The sequence below is a fragment of the Mustela putorius genome, unplaced genomic scaffold (assembly GCF_011764305.1).
Source record: "Mustela putorius furo isolate JIRA1106 unplaced genomic scaffold, ASM1176430v1.1 tig00000095_pilon_pilon_pilon, whole genome shotgun sequence".
Lineage (NCBI taxonomy): Eukaryota > Metazoa > Chordata > Mammalia > Carnivora > Mustelidae > Mustela > Mustela putorius.
Window position 1 is genome coordinate 35817266 of NW_025421280.1, and position 24274 is coordinate 35841539.

The 24274-nt window shown below is 62.6% G+C and overlaps 2 protein-coding genes and 1 long non-coding RNA gene across 14 annotated transcripts in view; 2 read left to right on the top strand and 1 right to left on the bottom strand.

The window, feature by feature from the left end:
• Positions 1–12816, top strand: part of EVI5L (ecotropic viral integration site 5 like) — a 28446-nt gene extending 15630 nt beyond the window's left edge. For 3 of the 6 annotated variants that reach the window (XM_045084987.1, XM_045084968.1, XM_045084970.1), the window contains exons 7-20: positions 16–159; positions 346–435; positions 1520–1617; positions 1700–1760; positions 5013–5066; positions 5931–5963; positions 7052–7192; positions 8506–8676; positions 10162–10302; positions 10384–10539; positions 10644–10790; positions 10870–10965; positions 11057–11152; positions 11320–12816. In XM_045084987.1, the coding sequence (XP_044940922.1) occupies positions 16–159; positions 346–435; positions 1520–1617; positions 1700–1760; positions 5013–5066; positions 5931–5963; positions 7052–7192; positions 8506–8676; positions 10162–10302; positions 10384–10539; positions 10644–10790; positions 10870–10965; positions 11057–11152; positions 11320–11604 (1713 nt within the window). In that variant the 3' untranslated portion in view covers positions 11605–12816. The remainder of the gene's footprint in view (positions 1–15; positions 160–345; positions 436–1519; positions 1618–1699; positions 1761–5012; positions 5067–5930; positions 5964–7051; positions 7193–8505; positions 8677–10161; positions 10303–10383; positions 10540–10643; positions 10791–10869; positions 10966–11056; positions 11153–11319) is intronic. The other 3 variants (XM_045084979.1, XM_045084974.1, XM_045084983.1) reach the window with 3 other exon arrangements.
• PRR36 (proline rich 36) lies at positions 3318–20873 on the bottom strand. 6 transcript variants are annotated; one of them, XR_006608097.1, is made up of 8 exons: positions 20304–20870; positions 19476–19750; positions 19260–19359; positions 18933–19045; positions 16668–18839; positions 6368–6465; positions 5693–5808; positions 3318–4324 (listed from the first exon to the last, which is right to left on the bottom strand). XR_006608097.1 is itself a non-coding variant. In XM_045084957.1 (8 exons), exons 1-8 carry the CDS (start codon positions 20747–20749, stop codon positions 4298–4300), a joined length of 3321 nt encoding a protein of 1106 aa, XP_044940892.1. In that variant the 5' UTR covers positions 20750–20870; the 3' UTR covers positions 3318–4297. The 6 variants fall into 6 exon arrangements, 5 of the variants coding, with proteins under 5 accessions (XP_044940892.1, XP_044940890.1, XP_044940895.1 ...); XM_045084957.1 differs by having other exon boundaries at positions 6394–6465; XM_045084955.1 differs by having other exon boundaries at positions 3318–5808; positions 6394–6465; positions 20304–20873.
• Positions 17138–24235, top strand: LOC106003687. 2 transcript variants are annotated; one of them, XR_006608110.1, is made up of 3 exons: positions 17138–17192; positions 23291–23382; positions 23712–24235. It is a non-coding gene; the product is annotated as an uncharacterized LOC106003687 (long non-coding RNA). The 2 variants fall into 2 exon arrangements; XR_001176325.2 differs by lacking the exon at positions 17138–17192 and adding an exon at positions 20897–23008.
• Positions 24236–24274: the final 39 nt, after the last annotated feature.

The following is a 24274-nucleotide window of genomic DNA, read 5'->3' on the forward strand; positions in this document are numbered from 1 at the left end:
ACCCCCTCGCCCCAGGAGCAGCTCCCGGATCTGAACACTCACTTCCGCTCCCAGAGCTTCCACACGTCCATGTACGCCTCGTCCTGGTTTCTCACACTCTTCCTGACTACCTTCCCGCTCCCCGTTGCCACCCGTGTCTTTGACATCTTCATGTACGAGGTGAGGACCCCAAACACCACTTCCTCTCCCAGATACCTGCCGTGGGAAACAAATCCCAGCCAGGCCCAGGCTAAGGAAGGGCCAGGGCTTGGGGGAGGCAGGGCGGGGGGGCGGATCAGAGCTCCTCCCAGCTGCCCGCCCTGGGGGAGCAGGACGACAAACTCGCTGCCATCACCCCCTTTGCAGGGCCTGGAGATTGTGTTCCGGGTGGGCCTCGCGCTTCTGCAGGTGAACCAGACAGAGCTGATGCAGCTGGACATGGAGGGGATGTCCCAGGTGGGCCAGGAGGGCCGGGTAGGGTGGGATTCCCTTACACCAGGGGCACCCGGGCAGGTGAAGTCCTCCTGAGAGATGGGGAAGGGCCTGGCCTCACGGGCGGAAGGCGTTCCTGAACATCTGCCCTGTCCCGTGCTTCCCGGAGGCCTTCCTGGAGGACGAGGCGGGCTCTGAGGAGCAACCTGGCTACTGGGGTCAAGAGGAAATGGTGGAAGGCCCAGGCTTGGGACAAGCCCCAGGAGGTCCCACCACCCACTTCCTGCTCCGAGCTCTGGGTCCTCCAGAGTCTAATGGGGCAAATAGTGATAGTAGCCAGATTGCAAGGCCTTGGGTGTGGTTTCAGCCCCGGCAGCTGGGCCAGGTGAGAGCAACGGGCGGGAGTGAGGAGCCTGGGGCAGCTTCACGCCCGCCCTGCCCGCTGGAGGGGAGGCCAGCCTGCTTTGCTGCCATATCCCCATCAGGCAGGCCCCTTCCCCTCCCAGCATCTTCCAGCTGGTGCTTCAGGGAAGAATGCACAAAGGCCACGGCTGTGTCCGTGAACACGGGCATCCATTGTGTGCAGCTGCCAGAGGGGGCCAGCTGGGCTGGGTGGCGGGAGCCGGCCTGACCCTGAACCGCAGCAAGCTGTGTCCTCCACCGGCGCCAGTGCTTAACCCTTCGCCCGGGCTCCCTGGGCCCAGGCAGGCAGGCCGGCCACCAAGGGGTCTTCCCTCCGCCTTGCTCCCATGGCCCTGATTCCTCCTCTCCCTGCCCTGGGACAGCGATAGGACCCCCTTCCTCTGCAAAAGGCCCACCGCCACCGGGCCTCCAGCTGGCTGCAGGAGCTGCTGAAGCCCTGCTTTCCGGGGCAGAAGGCAGTCCGGACTGCAGGCACTTGCTTACCCCCCACAGCCCATGCACTCACTTGCTCCACACGCGCTGACAGAGCGCCCACTGCAGGCTGGGCCCTGAGCTGGGACATGATGTCCCTGGCAGACCGGCTCCTCCTCAGGGAAACAGGGTACAGCAGGGCTCTGCCCCCCCCCCGCCCCGCCACGAGTCAGGGCCTGTGTGTCAAGGATGGCCTGTGCCCACCCCCCGACAGTACTTCCAGAGGGTGATCCCCCACCAGTTCGACAGCTGCCCGGACAAGCTGGTCCTCAAGGCTTACCAGGTCAAGTACAACCCCAAGAAGATGAAGAGGTCAGTACCGGGAGGCCAGGGTGCTGGCAGAACGGGGTCCCCAAGAGTGGGATGGTGACCACAGCGGCCCTCCTGTCTGCAGGCTGGAGAAGGAGTACGCGGCCATGAAGAGCAAGGAGATGGAGGAGCAGATCGAGATCAAAGTGAGTCCCCAGGGAGGCGGGGCACAGCGACAGGATGCTCTTGGGACGCAGCCTTGCCCAGGCCACGAGCCAGCCTGTCCTCGGAATCTGAGGCGTCTTCCCTCCGCCCACCTGTCCCCTCATCCAGCAGCAGGGCCCACCCTGCTGCTGGAGACCCGTCCCAGGGCTGGGGGGGGAGGCAGAGAAGCTGGATAGGTCCCTGCCCTCATGAGACCCCCCAGTTACAATGGGGAGATGGTTGGGGAACCCATAGGTACAGAGTATGGACTCCAGAAAGTACTCTGGGTAAAAACATGCAGCAGAGAGGTGGAGCTGACCCCAGGGACCACCGCTCCAGGCCCACAGAGTCCGTGCAAAAGGCCAGGTTGCAGCAGGCCTGATGGAGTCGAGGAATGTCAGGAAGGCGGCCTCGGTGGACGGAGCCCTGGGGTCGGGGCAGGCAGGAGCCAGGTGCCACAGGGCTCCCCACCCACTGTGACCCTCCGACCCTCCAGACTCTCCTCCCTCTCCTTTCTGCTTTCACCTTCCACACGTAATTTTACTTATTCATGCAACAAGCATTTATTAAGCACCTACGGTGTACCAGAGTCATAGGAGACTGAGGCCCCACCCCCCTGGTCCAGTGAGAGGAACAGACACAAATACATAACCCCTGGCTTTGTCCTCTTCAGGGACAGAGCCCCACAGCGGCTGGGACTAGAGTCCCACAGACCAGGATTCAAATCCCAACTCTACCATGGACCAGCCATGTGACACAGGAAGATTCACCTCTTTGAGTCTCAGTGTCCCCTTCTGCAAAATGGGGATAAGATTTGCTCTTCTGTTCAGATTATTATTATTTATTTCTATTTTTCTTACCACCACCACTATCAACATCTCCACCTCCTTTAGAGAGGGAGGAGCACCTAGGGGGCTCAGTCAGTTACACATCTGCCTTCAGCTCAGGTCATGATCCCAGGGGCCTGGGATCAAGTCCCATATCGGGCTTCCTGCTCAGTGGGAAGCCTGCTTCTCCCTCTGCTTGTCACTCCCCCTGCTCTTGCTCTCTCTCTTCCTCATAAGTAAATAAAATCTTTAAAAAAAAAAAAAAGTTTCTAGAAAGGGAGAGGCAGAATCTAGATTAGAATCCAGGTCACCTGCCACCCATACCTGAAGGGAAAGAGACCGTCTGTGTCCTGGCCCCATTTGTACGTTTTCCAGAAGTAGTTTTGTGTCCCAAGTTTGCAGGCGTTCCCCTTTCTCAGAAATGGTGGCTTGACTGATGCACCAGTCCAAACTTGTGTGCCCGTCCTGCTCATGCAGTCATGGGCCTGCCCCCATCTGGTGACAGAGGACCTAGCAGTAGGTAGGGACACAGCAGATACTCAGACTACATGCCCCACCTGGAAACTACTCCTGAGAGGAGCCTGAGAGCCCACGGGCTTAAAGGATCCAGGCAGATGCCTTGTCCCATGGCCCTGCTCTTTGCTCTTTCCCTGACAGCCTATTTCAAAATGTACCTGGAATTTGCTTTAATCAGGTGTGGCAAAGTGACAGACATGGAGCCAACACAGAGACTGCCTTTGAAAGAAGAGTTTATTATTCATAGTTCCCAAAGGGAGGGGGCACGCCCCACCATGCTTGGCAACATGGGGAAGCATCAGAGTGGGTCCGGAGGCAGAGGGTGAGGGGGCAAAGCATGGGCCAGAGCCTTTATTGTGGTCTCCACAGAAAAGAATGGGCAAGGCTGGGTAGTCGAGTTTGAGTTAAAGGTTGGTTCCTTTGAACAGTTTCAGGGAGCTGCAGTCTACAGGGGGTCCCTCGTTGTCTTGGGGGCAATTTAAGGCAGAGAGAACATTGGGCAGGATGGCATGAGTGAGATGTAGTAGGTGGGTGTAGGCACTGGGTTGGCTGGTTTGCATCTGAAAGGCACACTACTACTGGTTTGCTGTGTCTAGGAATCAGCCAGTCCCAGGCGGGGCAGTCTCTCCAAGACCGGCCGCGTGGCTAGATGTCAGAGCATCAAAAATACAGAAGAAAAAAAAAAAGCCTGATGTATACCTAGACCCCGCAGTTCCGGCTCACTCCTTGTGTCGTTTTCTCTTTGGAGTAAGCGGGAGAGGGGAGTTGTTACTTGGCCACATCGAACTTCTCGAGGATCTCTGTGCTTACAGAGTGGTGGGTCAAGCCCAGAGATGGGGCAAGAGCCCTCCAAGAGATCCGGACTCCTGATTCCAGATGTGGGGCAGAGACTTGTGCCTGAAACACCTCTAACCCAGGCAAGCTGCGGGGCTCAGACAAGACACTGCCCCCCTCTGACTCAGTTTCCCCATGCATGACATCGGTGAATGACTGTGAATCACATCTGTGATTCTCTGACTGCAGATGCTTCCCGAGAGTGTTCTAGGTGTTTCCATCACCTTCTTCTTCCCGGAAGAATCCGGAAAATGTTCTGTGTGGCCCACAGAGAGGCAGCTCCCCCATTAATAATGGATGAGTGTGGGGTCTCGGGGCTTCAGGAAGATGGAGGGTCTGGTTGGTCTTCGTTCAGAACACACTTAAGATCCAACCATCCACACCCGCGCCTTAAAGGGAACATAAGTAGAGACTAAGATGCGAGGCATATATAAACCTCACTTTGCTTCCCAAAGGCCATGGGGAACTTAAAACCACAAATATCTAACCCAAACCCATCAGTCCAGGGGAGAAGGTGAAAAGCAAAGCAAGAGGCCTGTAGAACCCCCGCTGGAGGGAAGTGACGGCTTCTGAGTCCCCTGACTTTTGGTGGGTCACAGAAACATAGCTGTCCAGCTCAAGGAGGCCCGTGGTATCAACAGGACCCCCTCCCCGGGATCCTGACTCTGAGGACAGTTCATTCGGGCGCTGGAAGCAAAGCAGTGAGGGGTGGGAACAGACAGGCCCAGAGGAAGGCCTGCCCTTGTAGGAAGCATCACATTGGCCTTGGACAGGCCCCAGCCTGGGCTCCCAGGAGACTTCCCAGGAAGGCAAGGGTGCTGATGGCTGACCCCTGACACACAAGTGCATATCCATGAAAGCGATCACTTTAAATGAACCAAAGTTTGTTTAAAAAAAAAAAAAAATCGAAAGGGCCATGCTTGACGGGACTTGGCCCTGTTTTCTCGGATGCCTTCCCCAGAGCGTTGATGATGGCTCTATCTTGCCTGGAGGCAACCTGGCCCTTAAGGGGACAGACTTCTGTCTTTATGGGAGTGGGAGTGGGTTCTGACACACTTTCCCCCTCTCCCTACATAGAGGCTTCGGACGGAGAACCGGCTCCTGAAACAACGGATCGAGACCCTGGAAAAGGTGAGGAGTGCGGCCACCAGCCTGGGGCACCAACTTCTGCAGGCCCCAAGCGGGACCCAGCAGCCAGAGGGCCAGCCAGCCCCCTGCCCGGACCCCACCCTGAACCAGTGGCCCCCCACCAAGAGCCCCACTGAGATCTGGGCTGCCACAGAACCAGAGGCATAGGGCAGCTTTGCTTGGGATTGGGTGTGAAATTACAACCCAGTTAACTGTAAACCCGGGTCCCTCCTGGGCTGCCTGTGTAGGGGGAAGGAGGCAGACTGCTGCTTTGACCGGGGTGCCCCGAATTAGGCCACAGGCTCCCAACCCTGTAATTTGGAGGCCTCACCCTGGAAAGAAAGGAGGTAGAGGAGGGGCGGCCTTACACTGGCGCCGTGGGGTGGGGGTGGGGGGATGCCACAACCTTGATCCTGGCCCCCATTCTGTTTTTAAAGATGGGAGTAAAGGCGGGGAGGGGCGCCCCACTTGCCTCTCCTCTCCAACTCCCACTCGGCGCCCCCGCTGACCACAGGGGGGCCTCGATTCTTGCGCCAAAGCCTCGATTCTTATTCCATGTTAAAATATTCCGCTCCCCGCCCATCCCTGCCACCACCCCATCCCGCAGCCCCCCGGGACGGCAACCCCACCTGCCCAGACACACACGTCCCTCTCCAGGACGGAGCCAGCTCTGGCTTTGCTCTTCCTCCGGGTCCTCTCCTGCTGGTTCTTTGGTTCTCTGGTCTCACTCCTCTCTCCCCTGCTTCTAGAGATAGTCCACTGCGTGTTAGTGACAAGTGGTTCTTGTCTGTCTCTCCCCCTCTCCTGTCCCTGCGCCTTCCGCTCTGCCTCCTCCCCCTGTCGCTCGGAACCCCCTCCGCCGGGTAGGAGAGCGCTGCTCTGGCTGATAGGTTAATCCAGGTACTGTAGCTCTTTGTCCCTCCCGCCCCCCCAGGTCCCTCCTGGTCCCCGCACACCACAGCCAGGACCCGCCTCTTCCCTGGCCGCTGCCAGCCCGGGGCGGGGGCGGGCAGAAGGGGGCAGGCTTGGCACCATGCATGGGGGTGGCTGGAGACTGCTTCTCGGGGGAGACAGAGCTTTCCCGAGGGGGAAGGAGGGGTGTGCGTGTGAGAGCATGGTGTGGGTAAGTGTGAGTCTGTCTGTGACTGTACACGCATGGGGACAGAAAGCCTCCTCCCTCCAGGGGACACGGGTGCGGACCCCGAGGCTCTGTCAGCTACAGGCCCTGATGTGTGCACTGCACTGAGCCGCACACACACACACACACACACACACACCCCACTCTGGCCCTTCACTGCTCCTACCTGCAAGGCCTGCCATCTTCTCTCACCTGCTTCTGCTGCTGCCTCATCTTGAATGGCTTTATCTGGAAGCTTCTGCCCGCCACCTGGTGGCTCCGAGCCTGGAATGGGGGGACCCGGATTGGGTGGGTTGAGGGGATGAGGTAGGGGGAGGTCTTAGCCCCAGGTAGATGGAGGCCCCAGGATTCAGGACTGGAGAAGGTTCCAGAAGAGCTGTGCTCCACCTCCCAACCCTGCCCTAAGGGGTTGGTCCTGAGTCCCTGGGCCCTCCACTGCCTCCAGACCCCCACCTTTGCCAGGGGAGCCCGGCCTCTGCTGTGCCTCAGTCCTAAATAAGGATGGTTTCTCCTCACCTGGGACAGAGGCTGAGAGCCGGGAGCCAGCAGGGGAAAGAGCTGGCCTCGGCCCCAGCCTGGGGTCCCCATTCTCCATTTCAGCCCCACAGAGCCTGGGCCTGGGGTGGGTGTGTGCCCTAAGGTTCCTCCCCGTGTCCTGTTCCTGCCTGTGCCCCCACCAACCCCACAGGCCCAGACCCGGTGGGGCGCCCCATCCCAGGCTCTGAGTGCGGGAGGCCTTGCCCTTGTCCCACCCCATGTCCGCCCTCTCGGGGCCTCCCAAGAGGCGGGCCAGAGGGAAGGCCTGGAGTGTGAGCAGAGGGTCACGGTGTCCTGTCCTCCCTGTGCTCAGGGGCAGGTGACTCGGGCGCAGGAGGCCGAGGAGAACTACGTCATCAAGCGGGAGCTGGCGGTGGTGCGGCAGCAGTGCAGCTCGGCGGCCGAGGACCTGCAGAAGGCCCAGAGCACCATCCGGCAGCTCCAGGAGCAGCAGGTACCAGGCAGCGGGGCGGGGGGGGCGCTGCACCCCACACCACCGCTCCTGCTTTCTGGATCAGCCCCCTAAACCCTGGGAGGGGCAGGGGAGGGGAGGAGAAACCCAGAGGGAGTGCAGATTCTGTCCCCCTCCAAGGAAGCGGCCCCACCCCCAGATTGGGGAATCCTGGGGTTTATATCTCCCCCGCCACCAGTCCGTGAGGCATCCTGGGACCCCGGCTCTACCTGCAGGGTCCCCCCCCAACTGATGTGGTTGTGATTCCTTAGGGGAGCCCTGGAGTGTCCCCAGGGCTGTCAGACTTCCCCAGGGGCCAGCCATGCAGAGTGGGAGCTAGCATGAGAGACGGTGGGGGGGCTCCCCACTCCAGAGCCCAGCACTTTGCCCCCAGAAGAGGGTCTGGTCTGTGCCCACCACTCTGAGCTGGCCGAGTGGGGGTGTGGGGGCGGCCCAGGTTGTGCTGTGGAGTCAGGACCTCTGCATCCTGGGAGGCGGGCCCTCGGGCCAGAACACTGTGAAGAACCCACTTCTCCAGGATGTGGATTCGGGATTTTCCTTCAGCTGCACCCAGGCCACCTTCCTTATTTGATGACCCGCCAGCGGCATGGCCCACGGGGAAACCAAGGCCGGGCTCATCCCGACCTTGGCGCAATGCCCACTTCCGGGCCAGGGAGACCTTCCCCTGCCCCGCCCCCCCCGAGCTCCAGCCTTTAAGGAGCCTCCCTCTCCCACCAGCCAGGTCTTCACTGTTGAGCTCGAGGTGCACGCACCCGCCTCCCCGGGCCCCCATATGGGGTACCTTCTGGGCACTGAGCAAGAAAGGGATCCCAGCAGACTTTCCTGTTTCCCTTCCTGTTTTGAAATGGGGGTCCAATGAGAGCAGGGAGGTGGAGAAAGGGGCGGCAGGAGTGCCACAGCCCTGAGCCCGACCCCGCTCCCACCCCCACTGTCTGGTTTGACAGCGACCACCAAGGGAGAAGGGTGCCCAGTCCTGGGACCAGCCACTGGCATCCCTCCAGGGGCAGCCTGAGACCCTGCAAAGACCCCTTCAGAAGGTCCCTTCATTGTGGCTTTCCCCGGAAAGAGGCTAAGCCAGGACACTCCTAGGCACAGAGCATCAGAACCCCCATGATGGGCTTGGGCTCTCTCCCCACAAGGTCAGAAGGCACAGGAAGGGTGATCCACGGCTTCTCCTCACCTTCCAGCCGTGTCTACCTGCAGCCTGAGCCCCTCTGGCAGCCTGGGGGCTTTGGGGGGCGGGGGCAAGGCCCGGGCCCACAGCCAGGCAGCAGGAAGGCCTGCTTATCCTTCAGCGGCAGCCTGGGGCCCAGCACAGCCTTCTGCCTGCCCCCCAGGACAACCCGCGCCTCACTGAGGACTTCGTGGCCCACCTGGAGACCGAGCTGGAGCAGTCGAGGCTGCGGGAGACCGAGACGCTGGGGGCTCTGCGAGAGATGCAGGACAAGGTTCTGGACATGGAGAAGGTGCGACTGGGTGGGCATGTGGGTGGCTGTCCGGGGAACGATGGGCAAGAGGAAGCGGAGGTGCCGGCTGCACTGTGGGAGGCGTGTGGCCAGGCCCTGGTCAGGAAGGGGTGACCAGGCAGACCAGCAGGGCGCCTCAGACCGCCTCAGACCGGCTTCCCAAGGAACCTAGAGAGCCTCCCTGACCCTCTGGTGCCCTGCTTGCTCCCCCATGCTCGCCGGCAAGGTTCTGGGCCTCTGGGGAGTTGGGCCCCTCACCACAGACCCTGCCAAGCCCCAGACATGCACACACATGTCAGGGTACACACAAAACAGAATGACTCCTCAAGGGGCACACCTGCCCTCGTGCCCCAGGCCAGCGGTGTGGTGGCTTCCATGGGCTCCCTGGGCAGACAGCCCCACCTGTGTGTGTGTGTGTGTGTCTCCCTCCCTGGGCTCGGGGATGGAGTTGGGAGGGAAGGCCAAGGCCCATCAGGGTTGCTCTCCCCTTCCCCACCCCCAGGGAGATACCACCCAGGGCTTGGACTGGGATCACCCTCTTCTGGAGCCTGCTACCCTGAAGGGGGCCCCAGACTTCCTGGGCGGAGCTCAACGGCTGTCCCAGACTCCCTATTGACTCAGCTCCTGCAAAGACGCTGGAAGAGAGGTGCCCCGGCCAGCAGGGGGCAGCAGGACCCACTCACACACGGCAGGAACCAGGCCTCACTCCTCTCAAGCCAGTGATATTTGGGGTGCCCTCCCAGGTGGGGTGTCTCTGCCCTATCCATGGGCTTCTCAGTCCCCATCAGCCGGCCCAGAGCTGGGCTTCCCTCCCACCTGCCTCCACATCAAAGGGAAATAAGCCCCAGGAGATCCTGCCACCAACACCACCCCCCAACAACGCCCACACTCAAACAGGGGTCAGTGAGGACCCCCCGCAGCAAGCCAGATTCCCATCTGGCTGGAGCACAAGTCCCTCATCACTGAGCCCTTGGAACGCTGGACTCCGGGTCTAAGCTGGCCCTCAGCCTGTTCCAGAGGAAGGGGCTGCCTAGCCTGGGGTCTGGCGGGGTAAGGAGCAGCAATAGGGAGGGGCCACCCATGGTCTCAGCTGCTGCTGGGGCAGGTCCCAAGTGTGATCATGGGCCCCAGGGGGCGGATCTCAGGTTCCCAGGATGGGGAGGCACCCGCCCTTGCCCAGCCTGCCCGGTGTTAACAGCAGTAACATTTACGCAGAATGCAGGCGTCGGGGTCACCCTGAGACAGTCCAGTGAGAGCTGGCGCTCTCCACACCCCTGAACTTCTGAGATCTCTCCCTGGGGCCGCATGGGTGGGGTCTGCTCCGCAGAGGCCTGGGGCCCCTCGCCTGGTGTCTCCTGGGGTGCCGGGGACACAGTCTCCCCGCGGGGTGCTCAAGGTGGGGCTCAGAGGAGACCTGACGGAGGGGTCTCTGTCGGGGCTGCCTGGCCGCAGCTGCCCGGGCTCTGACCCCCTTTCGCCCTGCAGAGGAACAGCTCGCTGCCCGACGAGAACAACGTGGCGCGGCTGCAGGAGGAGCTGAAGGCGGTCAAGGTGCGGGAGGGCGAGGCCGTGGCCTCGGCGCGGGAGCTGAAGCTGCAGCTGCAGGAGCTCTCGGACACCTGGCAGGTGAGCCCCCCCCCCCCGCGCGCACGCAAGGGCCCGCGCGGCCCTCGCGGCTGCAGACGGACCGGCCCCCTCTCCCCCCAGGCCCACCTGTCCCGCGGTGGCCGCTGGAAGGAGTCCCCTCGGAAGCTGGTCCTGGGCGAGCTGCAGGACGAGCTGATGAGCGTGCGTCTGCGCGAGGCCCAGGCCCTGGCCGAGGGTCGCGAGCTGCGACAGCGCGTGGTGGAACTCGAGACGCAGGTGGGCCCGGGCGCCCGCGCCTCTCGCAGGGGGTGTGGCGGGGCGGGGCGGGGCGGGAGGCCGGCGGCGGGACCAGGCCGTGACGCCCGCCCGTCCGCCCCCAGGACAACATCCACCGCAACCTGCTGAACCGCGTGGAGGCGGAGCGCGCGGCGCTGCAGGAGAAGCTGCAGTACCTGGCGGCGCAGAACAAGGGGCTGCAGACGCAGCTCAGCGAGAGCCGCCGCAAACAGGCCGAGGCCGAGTGCAAGGTGCGCCCCCGCCCGCCGCCCCGGCCCGGCCCCCGGCGCGCCGCGCCCCTTGACCCGCCCTCGCCCCCTCTGCCCCCAGAGCAAGGAGGAGGTGATGGCCGTGCGCCTGCGGGAGGCGGACAGCATGGCAGCGGTGGCCGAGATGCGCCAGCGCATCGCCGAGCTGGAGATCCAGGTGAGCCGGGGGTGCCGGGCCGGGGGGGGGCGGGGGGCGGACCCCGGGGCGGGCCCTGCGCTGACCCGCGGTGACCTGGCCCGCCCCGCAGAGGGAGGAGGGCCGCATCCAGGGCCAACTGAACCACTCGGACTCGTCGCAGTACATCCGCGAGCTCAAGGACCAGATCGAGGAGCTGAAGGCGGAGGTGAGCGCAGGCCGGCGGCGGGAGGGGCGGAAGCCCTGCGTGTGTGCCCCCGCGGGGCAGGGGCGGGTGGTGCCGGCGGGGAGGGCGGGAGGAGGGGCGGGGCGGCCGGGTTCTGTCCGCGGGGGCGCGGCGGGGCGGGCCTTCAGCGCTCGGGTTCCCCGCCCCAGGTGCGGCTGCTGAAGGGTCCGCCGCCCTTCGAGGACCCGCTGGCCTTCGACGGGCTGGGCCTGGCGCGGCACCTGGATGAGGACTCGCTGCCGTCGTCGGACGAGGAGCTGCTCGGGGTCGGCGTGGGCGTGGGCGCGGCGCTGCAGGACGCGCTCTACCCGCTGTCCCCGCGCGACGCGCGCTTCTTTCGTCGACTGGAGCGGCCGGCCAAGGACAGCGAGGGCAGCTCAGACAGCGACGCGGATGAGCTGGCCGCGCCCTATAGCCAGGGCCTGGACAACTGAGGCCTTCCGTGCCCTGCGTGCTGGAGCCAGGGGGGCCCCCACCTGATGAACTCCACGCCCTCCGTGGTCCCGCCCACCGGAGGGCTCAGCCCAGAGCACGGGGGCGCAGAGGCTACGGCCGCGGTCTGAGGATCCTCAGGGTCCCCCCAGCAGGCCTACTCTCCCCAGCAGTGTTTACCCATCTTGGTCTGTACTCCTCCAGCCCGGCTCCCTGGAGGGTCTGCCCCTCTTAACAGCCAGGGCAGGGAATGACCCAGAGGTCCCAGGACTGGATGAGCAGGAAGCTCCCCCCTCCCAGCAGTCTCTCTTCTGGGACAAGGGTGGCCCTGCTGGGAAGGGCCCCGGAGCTAAAGAAGGCGTAAGGAAGAAGGGGCCGCTCTGGGCTGGACGTCACCACCCCGTGATGCCCCTGGGGACCGTTGGCGGCTGGGCACAGATGACCAGGCTAGGCTTTCCTGCCTGGTGCGGGCATCATGGCCCCTGCAGCAGAAACCAAAGTCCCCCCTACTGTACGCAGGGCCAGCCGGGGTGTGAGTGGACAGCAGGAACCAGCCCAGACCTGGGCAGGACAGACCTGTCTGTCCCTGCTTCTTGGGGGCCAGAGCAGCTGCAAGGAAGAGACCCCCTTTCCCCAGCACCCCACATCTCCCTTTTGGGACACTCCCATCACCTTGTCTTGGCCAATGATGGAGGGGCTCCCCCACCCAAGCTAGCCTGCTCTCCAAGTGGTCCCCCGCCTCCCCATCCCTTCTTCCTTTCCCATGTCCCCGGCCTCACCCTCTGGCCAAGGCCATGCCCCAGGGGCAGGAGCCTTTCCAGAGGCGTTACCTCCCCTCGGCTGCTCATGGTGGTCCCGTGCTCTCTGCAGAGTCAGAGCCAAGAACGGTGCCAAAGTCCAACGATACCCCCAGCCCCTTGCCCCCAGGGCCTTGTGACCTTCAGGCCTCAGACCCTGTCGGTGCTCCTGGAGCCTGGAGCAGCGTCAAAAGCAATCTCCCTGGCGCTTCCTGGGATGGGGATCCATGCCCAGTTACCCCTTTCCGGTCGCCCGCTCCTCAGTGTTAACAAAGCCCGGGGACCAGGGTGGGCATCCGAGGGGCTCTCCCATGTGCCCCCCACACTGCCCACCACCATTTTGCACACTGCCTGTTCACACTCCACATGTCGCCCAGGCGGGAAAGATGGAAAATAAAGTGTATTTACACAGTCACAGACAAGGGCACAGCACGCCTGGGGGAACGGCGAGCAGCTGTGAGTCCCCAGCTCCTTGTCCCGAAAAGCGGTGCCAAGGGGACCAGACGGTCCTTGCCTATGGGAGCCTCCCACGGTCTAAGGGAATCAGAGGTAGGGGGCCCAGCAGGCCAGCAGGGATACCAAAGAGGCTGCCCAGCTGGGGTGGGGGGCAGCATGGGAGAGAAAAAGGCAGGCGCTGGTTCCGTGTGAACAAAAGGTTGGGGGTTGGGGGGGATCTGATGGGGGGACAAGTCACAAAGGTCTTCAGATGTCAGGCTGACACATGGACCATTATGGCATGCCCATTTTCGAAAGGGCGGCTCTGGAGATGGTGGGAGTGAGGAGGTATTGGGTGGGAGGCATGATTTTTCACCCAGGCAAGTTAGCCTGTGCCTCCCCTGAGAGACCTGGAGGATTGTGGGGGCACAAGGCTTCAGAAAGATGCGGGATCTGATCGGTGTTCATTCTGCTCACACTTCCGGAGACCTTCGGGGTCCTCTGCCCTGCACTGGGCTGAGGAGTCCCCAGTGTAGTAGAGACAGACAGTGGCGTGGGGCTTTGGGCTAAGCCTGCTGACTTGTGGGGTAACTGCCCAAAAGAATCAAGGAAGGTTTCCTGGAAGGTGGGGGTGGGAGGTGGAGTCCTCTCCAAAGACAAAAGCAGAGAGCGAGACTTGGCAGGTCAGCAGGAGGCGCAAGATGCCATTGAAGAAGGAAGTGGGCAGGGCCAGACTGAGAATCGGTTCGGGAACCAGAATTTGTGCTCTGAACTGAGGGCACCGGGGAGCCATGGGGAGCTTAGGTGGGAGAGGGGGCACCATCAGATGGACCACAGTGTTGGGGGTCAGTAGGTCAGGACGGAACCCCAACAGCTGGGCAGTAGGGACAGTGAGTAGGGGCCCCCCGGAGGGAAACGAGGCCCAAAGAGGCAGAGCCCTTTGTGGGGTTCCCCGTGGAGCTAAGGCAGGGTTGGGGGGATGAGTAGCGGGAGAGCCAGGGATGGCAAAGGAAGGCTTCCCAGGAGGAGAATCTTGGTTGGGTTCAGGCACATGCCAGCCGGGCCCTGCCCTCTGCACCAGAAGTGCCCCCACCCGCAGTGGCCTGACACCTGCCAGCAGCAAGGCATGAAGCTGCTTCTGCACTAGGACGGCCACGTCCCACGCACTGACCCATCGCCCAGCCAGTGTGTGTCCCCACACCATTCCCATCATGCAGATTGAACACTGAGAGCCCCGACAGTTGCTGTCTCTTCTGCTCCCACGGGTAATTCTACCCCAGCTGGCTCCCCAGGAAGGGGCAGGGCCCCAGGGGGCAATGTCTGAGGTTCTGCCCTGCTCCATCTCGGGGGCTGGTCTTGATGCCCTGGCTGCCCAGCACGTCAGGATTCAGCCCTAGCATCTGGAAAGAAGGATGCCTGGGTCCTTGCAGGGCCCTCTGGTTTGCCACTGAACTCCAATCTTGAGTGAGGGAGCAGCCTGCCCCCCCATGTACATTGGCCCCCAGGGGCGGAGGTGCACCGTCCCACTGGGAGAAGGTAGATTTTGTACTAGGACCCCAGGCTGACATCGGGGGTGAGGACAGGCAGGACTCGGTGATCTGTGCCTGACAGGACTACAGGGACCGGGTCTGGGGGCAGAGACCAGGCTAAGGGTCCAACACGGTCCTGCTCTGTCCTTTTACCAGCCCCGTTTGTGGTCCCCACCAGGCCTGCATCATACTTGCCGTAACACAGGAGACCCTCCGGGAAAAAAGGCCCGGGGGCTGAATTTTTGGCCCCATTATTTAGGAAGAAGGGCCTGGGTGGGGCTAGAGTCGTCCAGGGTCAGGGTGATTCAGCTGCCAGAGGAAGGACAAGAAATTCTGATAGGGAGACAGGTGAAAACAGACTGACTTTGTTGAGAACCTTTGCTGTGGGCACAGGCGAGGACGCCTGGCTGGAGGGGCTTGAGGAGGGCATCCTGAGATGGACGGAAAGGGGAGGCCCATGCGTTGGGAGGCACAAAGGGGCATGGTGGGAGCACCTGGGGAGCGAGAGGCAATGTGAAGACTTCTCGGTCTCCCACTCAGCCTTGGGGAGAGGCTGCTCCTTCCCCGCAGAACCCTCTCTGCACAGCGGGCTCGCAGGGGCAAGGAATCCTCGGAGCCTCCTGACCCACGAGGACCCTGTAGTCTACACCAGGCCTTCTTAAGGGGCCCAGGGCCCACCTGCAGACCTACCTTCTGCGTTGGAGCCTCCTCAGTGACAGAGCGCAGTGCGCCCTGGATTGGGTTGGGCTGGGAGAGCGCAGGAGAGCCAAGATCGCCCTCAGGTCTTCAGCGACCCCTCCCCTCCCTCCTCTGGGCACTCCCAAGGTGCACCCTGTGAGGAGGCCTCAGGAAGGGACGCCTTGCCCTCGTCCCAGACCTGGAAGAGCCATTCCCACATGTCTTTCTCCTCTCGGCAAGAGATGCCGGCTCCCTTAGGGGAGTATAGGAAGAGTTTCGGTAGCTCAGCCACGCCCGGCACGCATCACTCCTGCACTTGATCTCGCAGTATCAATGGGCCGCTCCTGCGCCTAATGTTGCCACCGCAAATCTCCCAGGAAAAAAGCCCAGGCCCACGCACGTGCGTGGGGGCGCCGCGCTGGACCGCGGGGACTCAGCCGCACCAGGTCCCATCGCAGCCCTGCCTCTCGAGCCCGCGCCTTAACAGAGAAAAGGCACCGCTGCGTTGTGTGCAAGAGACCTTCAGCCAGAGCTACGACCCGCTCGTGCCCTGCCCCTCCCGCCGCCCCGCGGTGGACCACCCCCCCTCGGCGACCGCGAGGAGCGCAGGCTGCAGGGTCCCGCCTTTATTGCAAACTCGGGGAGCACGTAGTAGACAATACTCAGGACATGGGGTGGGGCCTAGACCAGGGAGGGGGCGGGGCTCGAGGGGAGCCGGAGGGAGTCCAAGACACCCGGCCGGGCTCCAGGGGGAAGACCTTGGCCAGAGGCGTGGGTGGAACGCGAGCCTGGCCCCAAATCTAGGCCTCCAGGGGCTATGTCCAATCCACCGGGAGCCAGACTCCCGAAAGAGGGCAGCCGGGCAGCCCAAGACAAGAGAGGCATAACCAGAGAGAAGGGGTGTCGTAGGCGGGGCTAAGGGTCTGGCTCAGTGGAAGGTCTCCACCTCCACCACCGTCCAGTCACCCTGCGGGGATGCCACGTCGTCCGGGGAGAAGCTGGTGACCGAGGTGATGCTGGCGCGGGACTCGTCCAGGGGAGACAACAGTTCAGCCCAGCGGCCCAGTTCGGCGTCGCTGAGCGCAGTCCGGGCGCCCCCCGCGACGCCACCAGCTCCCGCGCCTCCTGGGCCGCCGCCGCCAGCAGCACCCTCCGCCGCAGCTAGCAGCAGCGTCCGGCTCAGCAGGTGCTGCACGACGCTGGCCTGCAGCGCCCCCAGCGGCAGCTCGCCCAGGCGCGCCGGCTTCGCGCCACGCGAGGCCGCCGCCGCGCCGGCTCCAGCTACCACCTTCCCGCTACCCGCGCCGGCGCCGGGCCCCGCATCCAGCGCCCCTGGGGCGGGGGGCGCCGACTCGGGTCCCTCAGCCTCGTAGATAGTGCACAGGCCGTCAGCGGTGCCCGAGCCGGCAGCGGGAGGCCAAGGCAGGGGCGCTCCTGCGAGGAGAGATGCCGGGCTGGGCCTATGGGGCGTAAAGCGCGGCTCCCGCCACAAGGCCCCGCCCCTCGCCTCCGTCCCGCCCCAGACCCAAGTGACCTGTCCGCGAGCTGAACACCCCCTGGCCTCCCACCCCGCCCCCCTCCCACCTTGCCCCTCCCACAGCCCGGCGGGAGCCAGGGGCCGCTTACCTGGGGTGCCGCGGACGGCCAGCGGCGGAGCGGGACCTCGGCTCCAGGAGGCCGGGTGGCAGGCGGCGAGCTCCGCGTCGGCGGGCGGGGAGGCCGCGGCGCCGCCCTCGGGCCCACTGTCGTAGCCGCGCAGCTCTTCCGGCGTGCTGGTGGCGCTGCTGCTGTGGCCCGCCAGATCCGGGCCACTCAGCGTGCTGGACGGGCTGCGCGAGGGCGGTGGCGGCGGAGCCGGGGCCAGCGCCAGGGTCAGCCGTGGGCCCGGGATCGGGGCATCCGGACCTGGGGTCGGGGGGCGGCGAGGGGCCTGCAGAGGGGGTGAGTCCGGGGGAGAGGGAGGGACTTGCAGAGGGGGCAGAGCCAGGGAAGGTGGAGTCTGAGGAGGGGGCGTGGCCACGGAGGGAGGAGCCTGCAAAGGGCGTGGAGAGGCCTGTAGAGGAGGCAAGGCCAGGGAAGGTGGAGCCTGAGGAGGCGTGGCCAGGGGAGAGGGCGTGGCCTGCAAAGGGAGAGTCGGGGTCTGCAGAGGAGGTAAGGCCAGGGAAGGTGGAGCCTTCGGAGACGGTGTGGCCAGGGGAGAGGAAGGGGTCCGCGGAGAGGGTATGGCCACAGGGGAGGGTGGGGCCCGCGGGGAGGGCGGGGTCACAGGAGAGGGAGGGGCCCGCGGAGAGGGTGAGGCAGGGGGAGAAGGAGGAGCCTGAAGAGGAGGCAAAGCCAGGGAAGGTTGAGCCTGGGGAGGGGGTACGGCCAAGGGAGAGGAAGGGTCATGCAAAGGGGGTGATACCGGAGAGAGTGGGGCCTGAACTGGGAGCACGCTCGGGGATGGACTAGCCTGCAGAGGGGGTGTGGCCAGAGACACTGCAGTTTGTTGAGGAGCAGTGGTTAGGGAAGAGGGTGGGGCCTGCGGAGGAGGTGAGGCCAGAGAAGGTGGGGCCTGTGTAGGGAGCGGGGCCGAAGAGGGAGTGGCCTGTAGATGGGGTGTGGCCAGAGGAGGTGGGGTCTGTGGAGTGGGCACGGCCAGGGCAGAGGGTGCAGCCTGCAGAGATGGTGAGGCCAAGGGATACGGGGAGCACAGAGGAGGAGGAGGACCCTGTGAAGAGAAGGTGGTCAGAGGACAGGGAGAGGCTTGCAGAGGGTATGTGGCCGGAGAGGTGTCCTGTGTGGGAGGCGTGGTCACTGTATAGGGTGTGGCCTCAAGAGAGGGAGGAGATAGGGAAGGACTGGCCAGTGGAGGAGTAGTAGTCGAAGTGGAAAGGCCCTGCAGAGGGGGTGTGGCTTGGGGAGAGGGCGGGTTTAGCAGAGATGTTGCTTGAGTAAGAGGGGCTTGGAGTGGGGTCTTGCTTGGTGGTCCTGGAGCCAACAAAGGAGATGTGGCCAAGGAAGAGGGGGGAGTCAGAAGAGGGGGCAAAGCTGGAGAAGCCTGGGTTGGGGGCATACTCTGCAGAGGGGTTGACGATGATGGAGAGAATGAAGCCAGAAAAGTGTTCGTGGGAGAGGCGGACGCCTCCAAAAAGGAGGTACCCAGGTGTGTGGGTGGGTCTTGCAAAGGAGGTGTGGCCGGCGGAGAGGGGAGGGTCTGAGGAGGGAGTGGAGCGGAGGGAGGAGGGGCTAAAGAAAGAGGCGTGGCCAAAGGACCATTTGCGGATTGAGAAGGGGGCGTGGTCGGTGGAGAGGGAGGGAGCGTGGCAGGCAGGGGAGTGCCCGTGATATGCGGAGGCGGTGCCAGTTGTGCCCTCGAACCCGGCGGAGAGGGTGTGGCTAAAGGAGGAGGAAGACCCTGCGCAGGGGTTGCGCCCTTCCTTGGGGGTGTGGACTGGCGGGGGCGCAGAACCTGCACCCCTTTCGTCTTGGGCGGCGAGGGATGCCCCAGAGCCCGAGGTGTTCCACCCGGCGAGGCCCCAGGGCGGGCGGGAGAGGACAGAGGAGTGGCGCTGGACCCCAAGGGGCGCGAGGCTGGCTTCTGGAGGCCTCCGCCGGCGCCGGGTCGCCTCCTGGCGGCGGGGCTCGGCTCTGCGGTAACATGCTGCGGGGCACTGCTCACTGATTTCCTGGGAGCCTCGGTTGGAGGCCGAGGCCGGGCACTGGGAGCTGCCCGAGGGAGACCGACTTCAGCGCCTGCAGCCCGAGACCGACGGGAGGTGGCTGGGGAAGGGGCGCCTGGGGAGGGCCCAGAAGAGTCTGGAGACAAAGCAGAAGGCGGGAGGGTCAGAGATACTTCAGGGCTCCTCCCCTTCACTGCCCAGGAACCCCCATCCTCCCCAGGTCACGTACCTCTCCGTGCCCCGGTGCTCAGCGCGCTCCTTCTGGGGGTTTCTGGGGCTTTCCCTCTGGTCACGGGTTCCTCAGCTGGGGGACGAAGCCCCTTCTGTGCAAGAGAGCCTAGCCTAGGGACAGGAGTGGCCGCCCTCAGTTACAGAGCTCCTTGTTTTCTCCCAAGTCTCATTTTCTCATTTATACCCTCTCTGCGGACCAATAATGGCTTTCATTCAACTTGCACCCAGTGACCTGCAAATGCTCCCACTCCCCAATTCACATGTAAAATTAAGTTTCCAGATAGTGACACTAACCCTTACCAAAGGGACTGGGGAGGCATTTTACCTGGTGGTCCCGCTGGCACGTCCTGGGCTGGAGATAGAGCCTGGGCCTGAGGTCTTGGCAGGGGCCCGCTCCCCTCTCCCAGCAGCTGGGGGCCTGGAGGCTGTGGGGAGAAGGCCAAGTCAAGTTGGTGCCCCAGGAAGGAAGGGGAGACTGGAGCCTTAGAAGGAAAGGGGGGCAGGAAGATAGGATCTGAATGGGGGAAAGATGGTGCGGTACCTGGACTCCGGGGGCCTGTCCCAGCGCTCTGTGTTGGTCCCACCCGGGGACCAGCCTCCGGGAGAGCAGCTGCCCGGATACCCCCGGAACGCTCAGCCAGGGGCCCTCGCCCCGCAGCTCCCGCTGCTCCCAGGACGCGGAGAGCCGCGCTGGTTACTGGAGGAGGAGGTCGGGGAGACCCTGGGGGCCTGGGGGTAGGAAGGCCTGGAGGGCGAGAAGCCGGCGTCCGCGTGGCCGCCCCTGACCTGCCCTTGTCCCTCTTGTCCATCCCGCACCTGATGAGGAGACAGACGGATGGATCAGCATCTCCTGCACTGCTATGCTGCCTGCACGGACCCTGGTCCTGGTCCCTCGCTGCCCCTTCCCCAGCGTTGTCACCCATGGGCGCCCGAAACCCGGCCTCGATCCACTTCCTTCCCACGCACACACCCACTCACCCACCCACCCGCCCAGCTGCTCAGGATTGTCCCCTAGTCCCAACCCCACCGCCTTCCTCCAAAGCTAAAGCCCCAGCCCGCCCGCCTCTGCTCCCTTTCAGGACGAGACCCACGCCCCCACCCCTCGCCCCTTCAGGACCCGGACCACCAGCCTCGGGGACGGGGGGCTGCTATAGGCTCCAGCTAAGGGGGACGGGAGCGCACGCCCGGGTCCCCTCGCCAGCCCCCCAGACCTTTCCCCTAGGATGCGGGCACCTGCCAGGAGGAGGAGCGGCCCCAGCGGCCCGCGATGGGGCTCGGGGAGACAAAGAGCGGCGTCCAGAGCGCGTCCCCCTCCCCCAGCCGGGCCCTGGTCCGCGCCGCCCGCTCCACCTGCTCGCGCCGCGCTCACCTCGGGCTCCGGCCGCCCGCCTCTCCACGCTGGGTCGTCTGGGGTGGGGCCGGGCGGGAGCGCCGGGGCTGCAGCGTGCGGCGGGCGGGCGAGGGGAGGGGGCTGCGGGCTGTGGCGCCGGGAGCCGGGCCCGCCCCTCCGCCGCCGATGGGAGACGGGGGCGCGCGCGCTCGTTCCAGACCCGGGAGGCGGTGGGCGGGAGCGCGCCGGGGGCGGCGGGGAGAGGCGCTGTGGAGGGAGGCGCGGCTTCTCGGCTCCCGAGCCGGAGGGCCCCCGATTCCCAGACGCAGGGGCTTCGGCGGAATCCCTTGGGAGTCCCGGGAGGGCCTAGCCCCTTCCTCCCGACACACACACCTGCCCCGGCCCCCCCGACCCCAACCACCTGGCGACCGAGGCCCGCCTGGACGCGGATAGGCTGGGCCCTGACAACCAGGGGGCGGGAGCATCGTGCCTCGTGCCCATTCAACCAATCCGGCCCTCGGGGTCCTTGTCCCAGTCCTCGCCTTCGCAACCGCGCGACCGCGGAGGCCCGGCCCCCCAAGGATCCTCGGGGGCCTCGGCCCCTCTCATATCCAAGACTTTTCCCAGACCCCAGAAAAATCCTAATTGGTTGGGGGGGGCGGACTACGGAGAGAATACAGCCCTGGAAGTTTAGGGGTAGATTCGGATTTGGGGGAACACAAGAAGAAAGGAACGATGGGGAGGAGGAGACAGGACTGTGAGAGGTGATCCAGCCTTTGGCAGGGCAGAGCACCACCCCCTCCACGCCCTCCTATGTCATATGAAAAAGGGAAGTCAAGTCGGCAGAGCCGAGCTTTGGGGGGCGGGGGCAGCGGGCAGATACAAGATTGGGAATGGGGTGGAAGGGGTCAAAACTGGTGCATGAAGGAGCAGAGCCCATCCTGGCCGAGGCTGCCCAGCACAGCCGGGGGGGGGGGGCGGTGCTGGAGGTGTCATTTTGGGGACTTTAAACAATTCCTGCAGGGGTCTCAGTGGAGGGCCCTGACCAGGGACAGTGGCATGGAGGAGGCAGAAGCATGAAGGAGATGGCCATCCTCAGCTGTTCCGCACTGGCCCACTGATGCCAAGCACCCTCCTGCACCCCTACCTATTGCTACACAAGCTACCTACCCCCCCCAAACCCTCCCCATCCCCACCACCCTACACACACATAGTGCTTTCTGCCTAGGATGCTTCCTCTCTCCGGACTTAGCCACCCCCTACCCCATCCCAAAGCACCAGCGCTCTCTGCCCCAACCCGTTCTCCATCACATGTCTGCATGTCCGTCCGCACATGGGCTGTTCATTCCTTGTCTGGAACTGGGGGACTTCCATGCACAGGACAAGAAGAGGAGTCATTTGTCTCCTGGCTGAAGCTGTCCTGGAGGGAGGAGGTGGGGGGGCAGACTTAAATAGGGTGGGGCTGGAAGTAGGGCTTTGGGTTTTTGCACTTTAGGAGTTGTGCTCACCACTGAGGGTCAGGGAATGGAAGAGAACAGGTCGGAACTCTGCAGTAGCTCTTCTTTCAAGGAAAACCTTCCTCCAGACTGCGGGAGTGTCCTCTCACCATTCCTCGGGGCACTGCCCTCTCGATCAGATCATTCTAGACCCTGCCTCCTGCCCCCAAGTCTTCCCGAGCGTCACCTGTGTGAGCCCCTTCTGGCACGACAGCAGCCTGGTCCCTCCGCCAGCCCACCCGCCCCCTCACCAGCAGTGCCCTTCTGAGTGAGTCACAGCCAGCTACCCAGATATCTGCCTCCTACCTTGTACAGGGCAAGATCCCTCCAAGGCTACTCTGAATCCATCCTGCCTTCCATTGGGATCTGGACTCTGCCCTCTTTTAAGAACACTCCAAACGTCCATCAACGGGAACAGATTATACAAAACAAAGTATGCCTTATGGTGGAATGGTCCTCAGCAAGAAAAAAAAAAACAACAGACTACCAAGACACTCAAAACAGGGACACATCTCAAAAACATTCTCCTGAACAAAAGAAACCCCCCCACACACACACACACATACACACACACCATGCACTGCCTGATTCCATTTATATAACACTCCAGAAAAGGCAAGCTAATCTACAGTGACAGAAAGCAAAGCACTGGTAGCCGGTGCTGGTGGGGGAGGGAGACTGTTGAACGGCCCACTGTAGCCAGTCTCAGACTCCTGAGCCTCCGAAATCCTGTGGGACAATAAATGCAAGTGGTTTTAAGCTGCTAGGATGGGGCTGGGGGTGGGGAGATAAAAAACGACCTCATGTTCACAAAACCTAAAAAGTTGGGTATTCCATACCAAGCATTGGTGAGGATGTGAAGAAATAGGAAGGCTCGTGCACCATTGGTGGGAGTACAAAATGGGGGAACCGCGGTGGAAAACAGTATGGCGGTTCCTCACAAAAGGAAACAATTAAAGAAGTATCATATGGCCCAGCAATCCCACCCAAAAGAATTGAAAGAAGAAAGAGAGAGAGAGAGAGGGAGAGAAAAGGAAAAAAAAAAGAAAAGAAAAAAAGAAATAGATCCAAACACAACTATGTTCATGGTAACATGAACCACAATGGCGAGGTACCCCTTCATGAATGAGTGGATGAACAGAACGTGGTACATCCACACAATGAGATAGTTCTCAGCGTTCAAAAAAGAAGGACATCCTGACACCTGCTACAATGCAGATCGACCTTGAGGACATCGTACTCAGTGATGTAAGCCAGTCACAAAAGGACGCATACTGTATGATTCCATTTATATGAGATCTCTAGAAGAATCAGATTCATAAAGACACAGTAGATGGTGGAAGCCAGGGGCTGGGGTGGGGGATGAGGAGTTAACGTTTCATGGGGACAGAGTCTCAGTTTTTGCAAAATGGAAAGTGCTCCGGAGACGGACGGTGGTGATGGTTTCAGGACAAGGGGAATGTACTTAACAATGGTTACCATGGTGGGTTCTGTGTTACAGTGTTTTACCTTGATTTTTTTTTTTTTTAGACTGGTTATTATCAATGTGGAAAAACTCACGTGGGACCCATGGGAATGTAAAGTCGGCCGTCTTTCATAGTGAGAGACTGTGTGAAAGCAGAGTGAGTATGCGTGTCCCGTGACATCGCCATTCCACTCCGGCAACTAAACTCCTCTTTATCATCTGAGCACCCACAGCCCCCACGTGGGCAGAAAGTCCAAAGTGCCAGGGAGTTATTACCCTCTCTATCCCCCTTCCCCAGAGCAGCTCTTAGTCTGACAGGAGCTAGTGCGTCAACACTTCGGCTCTTGGGTGGGACCCCGTGGAGGTCGGTCCCACACCATCTCCCAGAGCTCCCCAGCAGAAGAGAACCCTAGCGGCCTGCGCACCTGTTCATTTGCCCTCATTCGTGTGCCATTGCTAATACTTACTGACCTCCTTCCTTTGCAGGTCTCCCCTCCCCATCTTCGGCCCACTTCAGTGCTTCCTGAGATCACTTTCCAGGGAGACCACTGGAGTCCGATTCCTTGTCTCAGGGTCTGCACCTAGAGGTGTCTGAACTGAGACAACACCTCAATCCTCCACACGCCCATCATTAACTGAAGCCCCATGGGGTGGCAGGCACCGTGCCAATGTTGGGGACCCAGCGGGGAGCAGGAATCTCATGTGCTAGGGTCCTAGGGCTTCTATCCCAGTGACCTCAGAGATTCGTACAAGGGTGTAAAGTAAGGTGTCTCAGGATGCTCACTCCGGGGGCGTGTGGGGGGCTCAGTCCATTAAGGGTCTGCCTTCAGCTCAGGTCATGATCCCAGGGTCTGGGGATGGAGCCCTGTGTTGGGCTCCCTGCTCCACAGGGAGTCTGCTTCTCCCTTTCCCTGTGCTGCTCCCCATGCTCTTATGTACATTTGCAAACGCTCTCTCTGAAATAAATAAATAAAGTTGTTTTTTGTTTTTTTGTTTTTTTAAAGGATGCTCACTCCAGGGGCACCTGGGTGGCTCAGTGGGTTAAAGCC

Coding starts and splice junctions, on each gene's coding strand:
- PRR36 (XM_045084952.1), bottom strand. CDS start 20,749: ATGCTCCCGCCCCCTGGTTGTCAGGGCCCAGCCTATCCGCGTCCAGGC. Junction 19,751..20,303: donor GCGGGCGGCCGGAGCCCGAG/GTGAGCGCGGCG, acceptor TCTCCTCATCAG/GTGCGGGATGGACAAGAGGG. Junction 16,476..16,667: donor GGCCGTCCGCGGCACCCCAG/GTAAGCGGCCCC, acceptor CTCTCCTCGCAG/GAGCGCCCCTGCCTTGGCCT.